Source organism: Cardiocondyla obscurior, linkage group LG25 (assembly GCF_019399895.1).
Source record: "Cardiocondyla obscurior isolate alpha-2009 linkage group LG25, Cobs3.1, whole genome shotgun sequence".
Lineage (NCBI taxonomy): Eukaryota > Metazoa > Arthropoda > Insecta > Hymenoptera > Formicidae > Cardiocondyla > Cardiocondyla obscurior.
The window spans coordinates 999,556-1,017,955 of NC_091888.1; the positions used below are offsets into that span (position 1 = coordinate 999,556).

Below are 18,400 nucleotides of genomic sequence, written 5' to 3' on the forward strand. Positions count from 1 at the left end.
TCGAAGCGCATAAACGCGAACCGTCCTAATCAGAGTCGCCGTATTTATTTTGAGGACTCCTCTCCTTTCGGGGACTGAAAAATCTAGCGTTAAGAAATAACATGAGCGCCGGGGCCGGGTGTGGAAGCGTAGGTGGCGAGCGGATGAGCAAGAAGAAAAATCCTGGATATGGAAAATAGATATCTCGGGGTCTGGGCACCTGTCGACGACGCGGAGGAAATGGTATTCTCGGTGATTCGTCGGCAAGAGCGGAACGATTCCGCACCGTTTGAGAGAAAAAAAAAAAAAAAGACGACTGACGGAAAGATTGGCGAAGAGCGGGAAGTGGATCCCAAGGTGTACGGGAAAGAATGACGGGGAGCGGAATGCAGAAATGGTCGCAGGGGCGGGAGGGAGGGGAGGGGAAAAGTGAGCGGGATCCGGTTATATCGAGTTTTGCGTTCGGCGGATAATCAACGCCAATGACACCGATATCGAATCGGCGTATAATCACGCCGCGGGGCTAATCGGTTGAACTCTGACCTACAGTAACAGCCGGCCCGAGAGCTTTGCCATCCGGGAATCAAAACGATTCTCGGCCGACGTTGCCCCCGGGCTTTTCGAATTTTGCCGGCGCGCACGGGTGTTCGTGAACTCGTTGCCAGGAAATAATTGTCGCTCGTTAAATGGTCGATCATGTTAACGAACCCGCTTGAGCAAAGTCTGTCATCATCGATATAATGGCTTAAGCCGCGGTTTATTTGCACGGCGTGTATTCGGCCGTGCTTTCAAATGCGCCAATTATTTTACCTTTATTTTACGTTTATAATACGCTATACTGTTTGATAAAATTTCACTGTTATGTGCTAAAAGAAAGCAAATTATTAGAAACAAAAATACATCCGTACATTATAATCATTAAATCACCAACAGGTAGGGGTTATCGTGATATTGATATGGAATCTAAAATTTCAGTCTAAAAGATCATAAATTATATTTTAAAATAATTATCACAATTAATCATTTTGTAAAATAATTTATCTTACACGCAAAAAAAAAAAAAAAAAAAAAAGAAAAATTGTCCAGGTGTTACAACCAAAATTTATCGTGAACGTGAACTTCTGTATTTGTCTCGCGTAGGATGTGATAACGTGCGAAGCATATTACTAATCTTCTTACGTTAGGCTAAAACTTTAAACCTGATTGACAATGAATGTGTTCAACAATTGAACGGCGAATACGACATAATAATGTAATCCTTTTTCCCCAAGCGCGTAATGATGCAGTATCGTGATGCATTTGCACCTTTTATCGAGTGAATTAACTACTCCATTAAACTTTAATGGTATTCAGTTTTTACGCGTGAAATGTACACAGTACATATCGAATGTAGTTATTAACGTAGCGGGCTATCTATCGTAACGCCGTTATAATAATACCTGTTAATACGGCCATCGCGATCATCTAATTATAAGTTATTGCGTTATCAAAGTACGCTCTCAAATCAGATTACCCCACCGTATTATTGGCATAGCAGGCAAATTTGTTTCTAAAATTCCGGCGGCTTATATGGCAAATGTTCTATTACAATCGATCGTTTGTCGTAACTCGGCGAATACTTCACTTAAACGCAAAACGTACAATTTACAACCGACTGTCGTCGCGATGATGTGAACCGCGCGGAACGAAAAGATCCTCGACAATTTCTTCAGGAGTAGGTAATATAAATAAATTGATGGTGATGCCGATGACTGACGAGTGCGTGGCAATGATTAATTTTACATTTGCGCGTAAAAAAAAATATAAAAAAATAGATTAATTAATGGGAGCGATACATACAAATAATATCAAAGTTGCAAATTAGTAAGACTTAAGGTCAAGAATAATGGCACATACTTCTTAATGGAATACAGCTGATGGGAAATGACAATATCTTACGGGGGTTACTTAACGGAGGAAACGGGACACGCCCTTCTCGATGGGAGAACGAGATTCCCGCATTAAAGTATCCTTACGCGCATTTGTATATGAGAACCAAGAAGCCGCATTAAATTATTTCTATCGATCGGGCTGTCAGGAGCATTGTCCCGGTTGCGTTTACGTAACTTAAGTTTGAGCGATAGCGGCTTTGGGCTATCCCAGGCAAGCGACCACGCTTGTGGCACGGCTCGTTCTTCGTCCTGCTACCCGTTGGCTGTCAATCGCAGGACTCTCCCAACGGTAGCCGGCGAGATCGCATGCAAAATATTACGCTCCCATTTTCCCTCATCTATCTCCAACGCGGTTCCTAAAAGCGGAAGTGCAAACTCGAGTCGCGAACTCGGCTCGTTTCTATTCTTCGTACATGCCGCGTAGTTGCGTTATCGACGTCGGTAATTATAAATTAAGTGTAAAGTTATTTGCACAAGCGGCACACATTTATCTTCAATTAGCTCCGCATGTCTTTCGTTTTTCGTACAATTTTTAAATACATTTTTTTATTTTTTTTTTTAATCTAGTAAGTTTTTCTCTTTTCAATATTAATTAACGTAATATACAGACAATGTGAAAAAGATTAATGCTCCGGGCGTACATTTATTTTGTTCGAACCACATTAAACAATAAATATAATCTATATCTCCGGTATTTCTCTCTTTAATACCTCAATTCATATGCGATTTATATTGGAAAACGCAGCGCAGTAAAATGTAAAATTTTATTTTTTTTAAATACATATTTTTATTCGTTACCCTTACTTGTTAATGCGCGAACCTCGGTCGCCTATGTAAATTTATTTTAAGGACGTGAATGGTTTTAACAACGAAAATTAGGTAAGGTTTAAATTTAATTTGTGAACTAATGAATGTGTGCCTTCTTAAAAATCAGAAATAAGTGATAAAAGCATCGATCGATAAATTATTCATCGACGTAAGCCAGATGTCGAACCGACGACATCGCACTACAATGCAGAATGCTTATATCATCCTCCCGAAAGAATAGACAAAAGTCTATGATATAATTTTTAAACAGTTCAATTGTCGGTGGAGTTTTTTTCACTAAACTTAGCCCGACCATGTCGACCAAAGTATTCGCAAGTAGGTCATGGAATATTCGTGATCAATGTCCGTTTCAATGCAAAAGAGCAATTTTTCTTGAGAAACTTTTCTATTCCCGTAGGAGTTTTCTTTCTTTCTCTTTTTTTTTTTTTCCTTTCTTATTGTGAAGACGATTATTTCACGATTCCGACGGCGCGCCACTTTAATTCCAAAATACACCGCATAAATACTTGTGTCTTACCGAGCGTTCGAGTTCGTGCACTTTCATCAAGCAATTTATTTCCCGCCGCGGTTCTTCGTCGAACATATCGATGGTCGGATCGCATCGAGGTTCCCGACTTCTCAAAACTCAAACCAGAGACTCGATAAATGACCGATGGGTGTTGGTATCACCCTGGGGTTTCAACGAAGTGACGAAATACACTCACCTGTGTAAAGAGCCAAGATGTGACCAGCGCCAAACTGCTGTATTGTCCATTAAATCGATAATGATACGCGTAGAAGGTGAAGTGGTACAAGTAGAAGAATCTGAAACAGATACGGCACGTGTGGGCTTAGACATCGGGAACGAGATAAGCGCGCTCTCCTCCTAAGATTTGTGGCAAAATGTGAGCTTTCGCGATATCGCACGCCGAGACGAATAACAATCGATAACGATTATTGCGAATGCACGTCGCAACGATATAAATAGCGAATTAAAGCGCGGCCGCAATACGTAAAATTACGGAATGCAGCGAGATTTATCGTCGATGTACACGATAATCTCTAAAATCCGTAACAACATCAAGCCACTTAACAGGTTACATAACGTAACGATATACATGGCACGTTCCCACCCCGTGGCAACAATATGGACGTACTATCGATCAGATCGTATCGAGTTTCAGCCTATTGAAATATCGAGGGTGACGCGTTGCGCGGCTAGCGGCTATGCGCCGTTATTACGTCCAAAAAAAAAAAAAATATATATATATATCGTACGTAACGTAATATACGTTATCGAGCTAGAGCATAGTTCTCATAAGAGATAAAGTAAAAATTGCTGAAAAGTATTGGAAATGATTTTACGTTTGGCACGGAAGCACCGAGTACATTACAATCTTAATAACTGAGTAGCTGGCTGGTACTCGCAAGTTTTTTCTAAAAATTAAGTCTTTAATTACCTCGCAGAATTTACAGACGAAACAAAGCAAGCAGATATTAAAACCTTTTACAAGATTTTAATTGTTTACGTATTTAGTCAAAATATCTCGATTATTAAATTAAACCATCGGATTTTTTTGAAAGTTAGAAGAAAATTGTGGAATTCAAATAAAAAAAAAAAATAAAAATTTCTGCGTCTCTCGTAATTGAAATTATACACGCGATTATGTGATTATCTTTTTCCCTGTATTTTGAATAATTACGAAAGAAAGCGCAAGCGTCCACTTTTCATTGGGGTTTTTCGTTGATGAACGCTTGGGTGGCGAAGGGAGGGGTTGTAATCAAGTGATTTTTACGAGGAGTTGTTACGAGGTCGCCAATATTTACGGATCAGGGCGGGGTTGAGGCAACGCCACCACCCTTAACCGAAGAAAGAAAAGCGATCAGCAGGGGTGTGGTGGAAGATGATAGAAAAAGAAGTCTAGGTATATCCTTTCGAGGTACGAGTACGACGACTAATTTTCTAGAGTATATGATGAACCTCTCAATTAACTCGTATATTAGTTGCATTAAAAATTGTCGTTATATAATATAATAACGTTAAATAACATTTTACGTTTGACGAAATGTTCTCGCGATGAAAGTATACACGGACAAAAAATAGAAAGAAAAAAGAAAAAAAAAAAGAAAAATTTCTCTTTAATTTTCAATAAAAATTGGACGATCTTTATTCTCGAACTGCGATAAAATCATTTGTCCATAAATAAATACATACAACATGCATTTGCGAGTCCGAAATCTTATGATGTGTAAATTTATGTACGACCGGCGTTGGTTCGTGAACGCTTTGCATTAAGTTTTATGACGCTGCCAGTCGTAAAGCGCAGTTTAGGCGGCCGGTGCATCCCATTTTCGTTCGCGGCGACACAATTCCCGGACAGACATCCAATAAAGCCAGTCATGTTTTATTGAAATCGGAAAGAATTAACAAAGTATCGCCGCGATGAAAATATCGACAATGCTCTTTTTAAATCGCTAACCTAAGCTCGAGTGCCGTCAACAACGTTTCAGCAAAGTATTTGCTGCATTCCGCGCCAACGCCGATACAAATTATATCTTTACGCTACGTACGAAGGCAGAACGTCGATCAAGCGGTTTAATAAATAATTTAATCGATTGAAACTCCCATGGTTTCTACGCGATAAAAGCTATATGAAATAAATACAATCGGGAATCTAAAAAATGCGGCCCATGCGTCTTGCGGAACGGAGAAAGATGATTTTAATATACAAAATGCCGAAAAGAATCGCGATAAAATAAAAAGTGGTACGAAAGCCGGCGCAGGAATGAGAAAGAATGCGCCATCCGAAATCCCACGTTACGTATTCCGGGGACATAAGCTCTAAAGTGTCCCACGCTCGGGGAACCGCAACCATCCGACGACGATTCATACGTCTTTTCTGGAAAAAGAGGGGAAGGGCGGGGGTTGGGCAGGGAAGGAGCTGGAGACCTCTCCAAACGCATTCTGAATTCATTGAATAGTGCTACCCTACCGAAGAATGGCAGGGGTTACTTTCGGACTTCAAACGGACTCCGAACTACTCCCAAGCTGCTCGGTACGGTCGGAAAACTTTTCATCCCGCGTAATGCTCAAACCATAGTTCCATTAATGTTGCTATCGACAATGCGATAACGATTATCATCCAATTACAATCCGATTAACCAAGTTAGCAGCGTAAAATCGCTTTAGCGATTAATCGTGTTTGCCGTAACGATGTATTAACGTTTTCCGCGTTACACGTTGTCAAGAGCGGGGAGCACCACCGTTGAGTATTTATAGGAAATCATCCAAGAGAAGCGTCTAACACGGGCACAGTGCGGTAAAAGAAACGCTCGTCGCCAAAAACTTACGTCATCGCTTGGAGATGATCATGAATTTATAAAATAATTGACAAAATGTAAGAGCTTTTTCACGTAACAGATCGTACGAAAGAATATACACCAGGGCATACTTTTTCTTATCCTCGGCCTTTTGGTCGGCTGCAGTTCGTAACAATCATTCGGCATACACGTGACAGATTTACAATATAAGAAATACGGAAGACAGTATCCGAAAGAAGTATCGTGAAATAAATTCAAGAAATATATGTTTCAAGAAACTGCATTTCTCTCTCGGGTAAGGAAAATTAATAAATCATCAAGCTGCCATAAAGATAATCACAATAATACAAAACTCGGTTAATATTAATGCAAAAGAAATTATTAAAAGTTACGCTTTTAAGACCCTCTCACTTAAAGCTGTTTACGTACGATACTATCGTCTTTAGCAGACGTGGTTTTAATACAAAAAGTAATTACATTATACTTGATTAGCACGTGGCGCAACCGGCGAATGAAACTGTACGCTTGTGTAAGAAATTGCTCGTGTTTTCTTTCGGGAGAGAGGCAGTACCTTTCGAAAATCGCTTACTTTTACACAAGTGAATGAACGAGGAAGAGCGAAACGTAGGGAAAAAGAAGGGAAGGAAAGATTTCGCGGCGATGTACCGGCGAGCAGAAGAGGGGTCGCGCTTTAACGGCGGTGGCACAGGGTGGAAACAGGAAGACGGAGAGAGTGTAGCAGTCTCCATAACTGTACGGTCCACTCGGCTAACGTAAGTATATTGTCAATCAATCCATGGTATAAAAGCAATCTGAGCTTCGGACGACGGGGTGGCGAGTTCCCGCGGGGCGTAAGAACCGAGGGAACTAAGGTGAAGCGATGGAAGAGAGGTAAAGTGCAAACAATCCCCCTACGCGTTTTGAGGAAAAGGAAAGAAGACGCCTAAGCGGGGGAGAGAAGAAGGAAGGAAGGAAGGAAGGAAGAAGTCCTTTCCTCTGGCCACTCGAAAGACCCTATCCAACAAGTAGGATGAAACGAAACTCGCGGCGCTCCAGTATCAGTCTCGTATATACGTGCATGTGCGCGCACGCACACTTGCGCACGTATGTATACAGAGTGCCTCAGAAGTTTTATGCATTCTTTCTGGATTATGTAGCACGTTGTACCTTCGTAGGAACCAATTTTTACGATAGTTATAAGAGTAAATAATTTTGAAAAATCTTCTATTAATAAAAAGCTACAGCAAATTAAGTACGTTTGAGAGAGAGAGAGGAACGAGAGATTCCTGAGCGATCCTGTATAAGTACGGGTTTACGTTAGCGCAAGCGGGTCTGTGTACATGTGTACGTGTGCGGTCAACCCGGCGTGACCGGGTGGATATGGCCGATGGTAGGATATATCCGAAGAAGCTGGTGGAGGGTCCTGGCGTTCTCAAGGCGACGCGGTGTTCTGTTCACGGGAAAGCCCCGAGTGCTGAGAAAATATATCGGTCTGACCGCCAAGAGACGACGACGACAACGTCCGCTGTCGTACGATCGGATTGATAGATCTTTCAAAGAATCTTCCTAAAAGTTACGGAAAGCGAGATAATATAAAAACGCGGAAAGAGACTTTCGGCGGTGTCTACTTGAAACGAAGCGATATCTGTGCGATAAGAAAAAAAAAAAAAAAAAAAAAAAAATAAGAAATTAATATCTCTGTCGTTATGTTAAAAAAAAAAAAAGAAAAATCTCGGTTAAAAATATGCCGGCGTTCCGGATTTAAAGGTAACTTTCTTAAACTGAGTTGAATGACCTCGCGCGTTTCTATTTAAGAAAATCGCGGAACGATTCTGCCAGCTTTATAAACGAATTTACAGTTTATCGATCCTCGAGTGTACACCGGGAAAACACCAGTAAATGAACACAGCCTTTATCTTGGTCAAGACAGCGGGGATGGTCGTGCACCGGTAAATAAGGTTACGCCCCCATTGTAGTCCAATGGGAGAGTGGCCGCGCCGCATCGAGTCGCGTCGCGTCGCGTCGACCCGGTTGTGTCCCGGGACCGACAGGACTAGCGGAAAATGAAATAATATCGATGTAAACACACGGGGGATCGTACGGCCGAACGCCAAAGAGGCCACACGTAAATAGGTAAGAGAGTTTACGGGTATAATACGGAATAAGGAGGAAGAGCGAAACGCCGAGGGATAAGGAAGACAGAAGATGGCCGGGAGAGAGGGTGGAAAGGAAACATCGTGGGATACTGCCATGTGGCGAGAATATCCCCGAGAAGCGCAGATTGTCGATAACAAATCTGGATAATGTATTTACAAGATCCCACCCCCACGGCTCAGGTTCGAGCCGGCCCGAGAGGATATGGACGAAACGACGTCACCGGGCGAGTTAAGTTAGCAGATATTTGGTTAAATACCGGGGCGATTCTCAGCTTCGTCACCCACGCGCGAACAGCTGTTCGGAGGGTAAAAAAAAAAAAATTATTACGCGCTACTTCGGATTACCTACTTGAATAAAAAATCACGGAAGGCGCTTCTGTTGAAACGTCGGCCTCGAACGACCGAGAGCTCATCAACATTCTAACGCGAGCCGCCTTAACGATACGCGCAGAGATCGCGGGCATATATTGTTCGGTCAGCATTGTCGCGGTGTTCTCCTTCACGCATCCAGCGTGACGTTTCATACGGCGTACGGTAATCCCGCACTTTGCGGAATAAGCAACGATTTTCGAGTCCTATTCTATATTATTGCGGCACGGAGAGAAATGTGTGTATAAGCAGCATAACGCGGCGGACGCGATGGGCTGCATTAAAGGGCGGATAAACCTGCCAGGCGTACAATAACGCCCGCGCGCGGGCTTTGGAGATCTCCTCTCAATGCCATTCCCGCTCTTCTTTTTCGTCCGCAGGTGGAATCGCATGATTAACGATCCTCAACGACGCCTTACTCGGCCGGCGCACTCGGAGAGGGATCATTTTATCACGCTCTCAGCGGATTTCGCCCGACCGGGAGTACATATTTTCGCAATTCCCGCGTAGAAAGCACCCGACTAGGAATTCAATCAGCAACTGCTTAAAAAAAAGAGAGAAAAAAAAAAAAAAAAAAAAGGGAGACGTTTTCGCGAATAATATAAATACTAGCGACAAATTCGCACCGTGCATACAGCTCCATACGTTTTCCTCACGCGTTTCGCGCAAACGCCTCGTCACCCGACAATTTCTGCGCCGCCCGAGCCAGGTGTTAGAATCCCCGTGTAACGTCAATTCGACGTGGCCATCGGAGACGACCAGTTACAACATCCAAAACTTCCTCGAGATTATTTGCGACGGACCCCGTTCGCGTCCCCGCGGTACGCGTTGATTACGCGGGATACGGCGAACTCCGTGCCGGAGCCGGTAAAGCAAATTTCGAAAGGTCGCCGGAGAAGGCCCGGGCCGTTACCGATAACCAAAGCCCTGGATATCGTTAATATTTCATCTTACACCGGCGAGAAACTTGATGGAAATACGGTATCATCCCGGCGATACCAATTTTCGTGCTTCCCGGCGCCACGTGGACACGTGGCTCACAGCTACTCGTAACCCACGAGCTCTATCTGCCACGTGAGTACTCGGCGAAATCTACATTCGTAACTGCGCCCGCTTTGTCGGTCCTCCTTTCGAGAAATTCTCCGCGATTAAACTATTAACTACCGGAGCCAGAATACCTTTACTTGACTGCCCGCCTGAGGGGATAACGAATATAGCTCTCCCTTTACGTTACGAGTTCCATTCCCTTTCGTGCGTCAGTTGGTACATAAAATATAAAATTAGTTTATACCGATGACGCCGTAGAGTATATATGTATAAAGATCTCATCACAATTAGTCTCGTGATAAATTTTATGAAATCAAAGAACAGACTAACGCACGGCAAATATTTTAGTACAAGCTTGTAATAAGCATACTTAAAGAACGCGCTAAATATTGAAATATTATTTAAACATTTCTAAACTGTTAATGCTGTTAACGTGCTGAATTTATAGCAGATATTTTATTTCATTAAGTGCGTAAAATATTGTACATTCGCACGAATCTGTATTCATTTTATACGCCTTAAAAACAGGAGCAAAAATTAAAAAAAAATAAAATAAAATAAATAACTCAAACTACCGAGAAAATGTAAACGATAGTCCGCTTTCCATCTACGGGAAAATGAGTATTAATGTCGAAGCTTGACTGCGAATTGACCTCGCATTTCGTTCGGATCGACTACGTCGCGACCGAATAAAAAGGGAATTGCTTATTTTCCCTCCACAGTGGCGGCGAAACGATAAAATGAGTCTTTTAGGTGCCATAGCGGCCACTTTGTGGCGGTCGGCCACTATGCGGCTGAATTAGAGTTTAAGAGATCGCTGGCTATTGGCAGGCAACTCATGTAAGCCACGGTCTCGCGTTCCCGAAGAGCCCTGGCGTGTTCTTTACAGCTATTAAGTATACTTCGATACTCGATTTTTCGGTTTCGAAAGCCTTTCACTGAAAAAGTAAAAGTACCGCGCGACAAAAAGGAAATTTATATTGTACATTTCGTTCGCCAAGCTGCGTCTTATCTTCGCGTCGTCGGTGCAGCGTAGTGAAATAATATTGATCGGGTTTCAGCAACGTTATAAAAGAATACTTAACAGTCTCTTAGACGTGGTGCGCTATGTTATTGCTCGCAGATAGGCAATCGCGCACTTGTATCCAGATTGAAATGAAAAGAGCCGATCGACGGGTGGTCGATGGAGTCACACGGATGGTGCATTACCTCGCACCCTCGGAAGCTCTTTCTCCAAGGACTCCTATTGCGCACGAAATCGATATGCTATTTCTCCCCAAAAAAAAAAAAAAAAAATCCCAGACCTTCATTAATTCGAGACAGCTGTCTCAAACGAAAAATACTGCTATAATTAATGCATACACGTTATAATTAATAATAATTAATATAACTGCTTCAACCGGTTTAGAAGTTACTCAACGTGTGTAATTTAATAAACACTATCTCTATAAATCTTAATTTGGTAAACACTGAAAAATATACGATAATATATATTTTTAAATTAATTAATCAATTTTCGCTGTCGACTCAAGCTTGAGTAATTAACGAACAATAGGATCGCAATATAAAATGCACACGCCGGTTGTATCGAATCAAAGAAGCAATGACGTTATTGAGTACGAGAATGGATAAACGTTGGGGACCAAAGAAGAAGCGCGATCTCTCTTCCGTTACTTACTGCTGTGAGAAATATTTTCGTGACAAAGTGGAAGGGACGAGGAATTGACGACGGCGAGAACGACGATGGCGGCGATGGTGGCAACGGCAGCGACGGCGACGGCGATGGCTACGGCTACGGCTTTCGTCGCGACGCGATACCACTCCACTAATTAGGCATTAGCGCAACAAACAACCCCGAGGTACCGTGTACCCTGCTTGAACTCGCTTCCGCCGTTGTCCCCGCCACCGCTCCGCCGCGCTGTTTCCCTTAGCCACCTCTAGAAACCACCCCCGATCTCCTGGACGGAATACTCAAGTTACAAATTAACTTGTAGAGATCATCCGTTTCCACCTCGGTTCCACGAAGGCGTCCTCGTTCACGGAAATTCAAACATCGAGAGATGCAAAAGAAGGAAAAGAGCGAAACAAATGGAAAAAAAACTCCTTTCCTGCGCCGGGCAACGTTTGAAACCGCGTTGACGATCTCCCGATGCTCCGATTACAAATAAACTTTTTAGGGAACGCGACCTCGAGAACCCAGCACGGGCGTCCATATCTCGCCGTCCAAGTAAAAAAATCGAAAACCTCGCAATAACGACTCTTAACTTTGATAAGAAGAAAAATTTCAGTGCAACTTTCACGTGTATAATTTTTTAGACACGTTAAAAAAAAAAAAATATATATATATATATAAAGAAGGATAAGGAAAGCACTTTTTTGTCTCCTTTAAAAAAAAAAAAAACTATTAAATCCCCGCGAGTGTTAAATCAGTTAGATGAGATAAAGCGAATTTTCTCGTTTGGGATCTTGCGACCATTCGCGCGTGTTCCATTCACGTCTTTTATTCTTACTTTTCGTTTTCTTTCGTTACGAGAGCCAAAGGAAAAGCACTCGTTAACAAGTATCGAAGAAGATCGGTCTCTCCCAGCGAAATGACGAATCAGCGAGGCGTCTCGATTACGTAAGAAATCGGGAAAGTAACGAGGTCTCGGCGATATACTTCGATCCCATGGTAACGCCCGCCCGATAGGCGTCCTCGTACGCTTCGTAGCTCGAGGCGTTTCGAGTCGCAGGAAAGAGGAGAAGAGGAAAAGCAAGATGAAGCGTCGCGGCAGCGAGCCGAATGTTACCAATTATAAGGAATCACGCCTGATCGATTTCAGGGTGTGAAATCGCGCCGTGCCCGCGCTCACGCTACATCTTGCTAAGGGTCTGGGAATCGAACGATGCGAGAAACACGTAAGACCGAGAACAAAGAGATAAGACGGAGAGAAATTCGTCATCCTCTAATCTGATTAAGTTCGATTTCATACTAGACAAGCTTCGTATCTTAGAAAACAACATCTCGCAAATCATTTATCTAAAAATGTTGTCGAACAGTTACGGGCAAAGATCTAATGTATGTATACGACTTTCTCCCATTTACTTCCTGCGAGACTAATTTTTTTAATCCGCACGCAAATATGAACGACGTGAGTTTCACAAAATTTAATTACTCTGATCTCTGAAATATAATAAAATATAAATTTACAAAAAAAATAAAAAAAAAATAAAAATTGAACAAAGACTACATATAAAATTTCCAAAGTCAAGTTCGGATTTGTAGCTTTAGAAGTCATCGCCGAAACAAGCAAGTAGATCATAGAAAGTCGAGAATAACCCTTCGAGAAAAGTCACGAAAGGCAAGAGTTTCCGAATCGAGTAAATGAAGTCCTTTAAAGTTCGAGCCCTGTCAGGGAGTAAGAAATTCGTACTTCCTTGGCTCTCGCCTCGAGAAATATGCTAGTTGTACGGTGGCAAAGTGCCGAGTGCAGACAAGTAGACGATGTAATTCCACATTTCGCGAAACTTACTACCGCGGGCAGGCTGTGATTCCCGTCCATGATACGCAAGAGGAGTTGTAATTTCTTCGCGATAATCGCGACTAAAATTTCCGTCTATAAATATGAGGAGCTTTCAGCTTCGTACACAATATCCTCTCAATGAACATCGAGCACGGTATTATTTTCTGAAAATTTTTACTTACGCGGAAAAAAAAGGAAGTTATCAATATTTTTGCTATAAATTTCGTAATAAATAATAGTTACAAGATTTAATATAAATTTTAGTATCTTCTGTCGCTTGAATAAAAAAAAAAAAAGAAAAAAACAAAATTTAAATATGAACAAACATTGAAAGCAAAATTAAAGACCACGCGACCGAGTTCTTATAATTGGAAGAAGCTTCAACTCCTTCGGGTGTGACGGTAGCTTGGCAACCAAAGAGACGCGAAAGATGAAGAAAGAGAGAGGAAGGATACAGAATTTCCGATACTCTTTTTCTTTCCGATGATCTTCCCAATCTTCGCAATCACCTCTCCGTAATTAACCTCTATTATGGTTGTTTTCTGTGTATTTTTCCCGCTCTCTTTTTCCTTCTCCGTTCATCGGCTCGCCCGAGAAAAGCCAGTTTCCCAGAAAAGCACTATAGAAAAAGCAAACTATCGGTCATAGTTCATTATTGCATTAAAAAAAAAAAAAGAAAAAAAAAAAACAGAAAAAAAAAGTCCGTCGTTTCTGTTATCTTAATCGTACTCCCTACATTTGCCCGTTTGACATTTTCATTCCTTTCGAGCTTCCTAATTATTGCGAACTTTGTCTCGGGGGTGCGTTCTTACGGAGAACCAAGATGGAGGCGTCGCGGATTTTCGCGACGAATCAAAAGTGAGAGAGATAATTAGGATTACGATGAATAATTGGGGATCGCACGTAGCCGCTCCAGCGAGCATCGGTGTCTGACATTCTGTTTGTTGCGCGAACGAAAACCGGCGGCGTTTACAATAAGATTCTAATTATCGCAAGCATCGCGCGCGCGTCGCGTCAGGTTTATACAACTTCCTTCACTTGGCTCAGCCCTAAACTCTCAAGTGCCGGGAACTATATAACTGAAACGCATCTCCCGAGACAATCTTCCGAGATAGCTAATTTCCATTCACGGTTACTTCGAATTCACGCCGTTTATTTTCGTAACGCGAAAACAATACTCGATTTTTAAGTTCCTCTCTCTCGAGAGGACGTGCATAACGACCACAAAGATTATCATTAAAATCGTCGATAGTCGTTATTGCGATGTCTCGACGCCAGACAATAACCAGCCGGTTGAAAAATCCGTACCGAGCGTTATTCGATAAGATAACGTTACATTCATAATCGTCATTAATAGATAAAACCAAAGACGTCGCGTTTCCGAATGCAGCCTTTTAACGAACGGCGAAATGATGTTTTATAAGAAATACATATTTAGAAAAGCGATTACTGCAAATAAGCTGCTCATCAAGAAATTCTATCGAACCGTCACGAGGCAATTAGCAACAACCGTTGCCGTCTACTTGTCCACATTCACACGTATATTCACTGCCGGTAGCATTTCCCGGAACATCCACATTATCAGCTTCTCGCGTTATTAATACGCCTCGTTTGAGCTCCGAGCATGTTCCCGTAAATTATCATCATATTGCGAAATACTGCAGATTAATACGCGCAAATGCGCCGTCAATTCCGGCATCGTTAGCGTAAAGTACAAGAAACGGAGCAGGGCACGATAAGGAAAACGACTTAACAGTCGAGCGTGATGCGAGTCAACGAGGCGAAACCTCGCAATTGAAAGTGATTCGGATGAGGGGGAGAGGGTAGGAAGATTTAAAAAAATTCGATGCGCCTATGTGTATGCAAAACACACGATGGGCCTTGAATTAAAAAACTGGATTAACGCCAAGCCCTCAAATTTATGCAATGCGCATTCCCCGTAGAGTGTTTTCCAGCGAGGAGGAGGAGGAAGCCGAAGGGCGCTTTCGGAAATCTTCCAGCGAGAAGAAGGCAGGCAAGGGGGAGGGCAGAGGTTTCGCTTCAGACGGACGGTACTTTCTATGACAGTCCACGGCGGTATTTATACGTAAAGGGGTTGGAAGGGAAGCGACGCGCGGCGCCATTACTATGCAAATAGATTCGGAGTGACACGACGAGAATGGGCTATACCATGGTGCACCTAACTGGCGCCCGTCAGGACACCATTTAATAGTGTAGTTTCGCCTGCACACGCCGCTGCGCCCTCCGCTACCATCCTCCGTCGCGTACCATCAGCAGCAACCCCCCCAATACGAGTAATGAAATTGTCCATGCGCGAACCAACGGGACGAGATGGGAAAGCGAGGCAGCGACGCGACGCGATGCGAGGCGACGGACTTCCGCGATCGAGCGAATATGTCGTTGCGTGCCTTTTGCGCGCCGAACCAGATTCACGAGGATTTGTTGGAATTTCAGGTACACAAATGAGCGCAAGGTAACCCGCCCGCGGGCTCGCAGCGGAAACGACGTACAGTGCGCACGCCGATCGCACACAACCGCGGCACGCAAGGTCAAAGTAAACGCAATGGTGATACGAGCGATATTAAACGCGTGGAATTTCCACCGGTTTCTGACCGCTATTTATCTGTAACAGAAGCATCCTCGGTTTTGCAAACTCGCACGGAGATCAGAGCTCACGGGCGGATAAAACTAGCCGTTCCAAGCTGAACAAACCTTACGAGGTTTGCCAGGTTTGCAGAACGACGAGGAAATTTCAGGCAGTTAGTAAAAATAATTACATACGAGAATACATAATACATATAAAAAGATGAAGAAACAGTTATCCCGGCCTTTCCTTCGTCGAGAATAAATATTCTAGCGCGCGTAAAATTTGTAATTTTTCTTTTTTTTTTTTTTTTTTCTTTCAATCGTTGGTTTACACGGTATTTAACGACAATGATGGAAAGAACGGAATAATCTCGGAGAACAATTCAATTGAATATTTACCGTATAAGATGCGTTGGAAATGAACTCTCTAAAAGTATCGGGATTAAATGAATTCGCCACCGTTATTCATCGCAAATGAGTTCTGTAGCAGACACGCAAATACGCACATACGCAAATACCAATTAAACTTATAATCTCAAAACGTACGATCTCATGTGAAACTGTCCACACGTGCCATTTGCGTTCAGCGGCAGATTCGCGAGGATTTGCTAGAATTTGAGATACATAAATGGCTAACTATATGCGCGTACGTAGCGCAATGTGTGCCCGGTCGTGGACGAATACGCATCGACGGACACGCGGAACAGGCGAGGTGAAAATAGATGTGATAAAAATACAACAAATGGAACGAGAGAAAGGAATCACGACCGGTGAAACAAATATCGTGGGAAATGTTTTCCGGCAGATTTATCGTGTATTTACGCTTGTATTATATTTTTCCGGCTGGTCTGCTTTTATTTTATTTACCAGCCGCAATTTTTTATCAATCCCCGACGTTTGATTTGATTCGAATTCCAACGTGTTCTTAGATCGCCTAATAAAACTATCAAAAGATGGGCTCTTACGGAAATTTATACACATTATACAAATACGTAACGAGTTAATTAATAAAATGTATCGTCTTATTATCTTTTGGCATTTTAGATCTTTTTTTTCGTAAATTTGTTTAATAATTTGAAATAATAATAATTTAATTCATAATCACACAATATCTGCGCACAATTCTCACGAAAATTTAACGATTCTCCCTTGTCTTACAATATTAATTAAACGGAAGATATTACCATTTCTTTTCTTAATATACGCTTCGTGAAATGTTAACAAAATACGTGCAGCAACGACCATTTATATTTCTGTTCAAAAACCCGTTTTGAATTACATCTGCCGAATGAAAATTTCATTTTGACAACGTCATAAAACCAACCTTTGGCAAACATACGCCAGATCCCAGTTTTAATGACACGCTGAATTAATACCCGCATGACGCATCCGTCTCCTTTTTTGTGATAAAAACTCGTGTACGTTAAATCTCACATATGAGCATTTGCACACTTACGGAAAATACAATTATTACAAATATTAAGAAAAGAAAAATTTGCATATTATAAGTCACAATTATTAAAGTTGTAAAAAAGTTGCAAAGAAAATAATATTAATAATAAAAGCACATTGAGTACTTCAAAAATAAAACCTGATATGTAATTTGAATAAATTTTTTAATATAATGCTTTACGACTTCATACTAAAATGCAGAGATTACATCGGTTATCTATAAAAAAAGAAAATTAAAAAATATGCTCTACGCGAATATAGTTTTATGTCTTGCGGAATATGTCAGAATACTGTGCTCCTTTCGTCTTCTTTTCAACTAAAAACCTGTTCACTCGATGAAAGAGTCAAAGGCGATCAAAGATTTAATGTTAAACGGCGAAAGGATGCTTAAAAGTGCGCGAGAAAGTGTTGAGAGTACTTGAAGCGGTCGGTCAAGAGTACGCCCAAGTTTCGAGAGCGATGAAAATTATCAAGTTGAATAACGATACGAGTTGACAGAACGGATAGAGGCAACCGACGGTGTTGAACATGTGTACATATTAATGCAATATAACGCAATCAATTATATAGAACATAAAAAAAAATGCGCTGGAACGCGTGAATAAATAAATTAGAACAATGATTTTATTCTTGGAAATTTCGCGTAATAAACGTTTATGCATACCGCGCCATTTGTAATCTTCATTGGAAGTTAAGGCAATGCAAATTTGTATTCATTTTACAGGAGCGTGGAGAGCGATCTGTTCGACTGATCGCACGGAGAAGGCCAGTATCAAGGCGCGCACAGATTGCTGTCATCGTCGTTAATTCTCATTATCTCTTAATTTTATAAGCGCGTCTCCCGCCGCGTTGGCGCTCGGTGCATACAACCCGCTTTACTTAGGCTACGAAATTGCAAATTTCTTTATTCTTCGTTTCGCTCTACAGCCAAATATCTCACGTGTTCTCCCGTTAACTTTATTGGCCCGTTGTTTTCAGAATATCTTAAGATTTTTCGCGGCCAACTAAAGCCTGCCGCAAGGGTTCATATATCCTTTGTAGCTTGGGAGTTTTAATTAAATTAGGGAAATGAACTATTCGCGTGTAGAAGCAATCGGCTGCGAAATGGCTAACTTATTAGAACCTATCGATTACTAAAGGGTGTTTCGCCTCAAGATTGATGTTTCTTCGTTCTGCAGTTGCGGCGGATTGAAATGTGAAAGCAACGCTCACTGCTACCGTCAAATCACTCTATCGATTAATTCTCTCT

The 18,400-nt window shown here is 41.9% G+C and overlaps 1 protein-coding gene across 1 annotated transcript in view; it reads right to left on the reverse strand.

Annotated features, from left to right (window-relative positions):
* LOC139111802 (membralin-like) overlaps positions 1–18,400 on the reverse strand; it is a 46,967-nt gene that overhangs the window by 5,780 nt on the left and 22,787 nt on the right. The window contains exon 11 of the mRNA XM_070672314.1: positions 3,443–3,542. Coding sequence (XP_070528415.1) covers positions 3,443–3,542 — 100 coding nt within the window. The remainder of the gene's footprint in view (positions 1–3,442; positions 3,543–18,400) is intronic.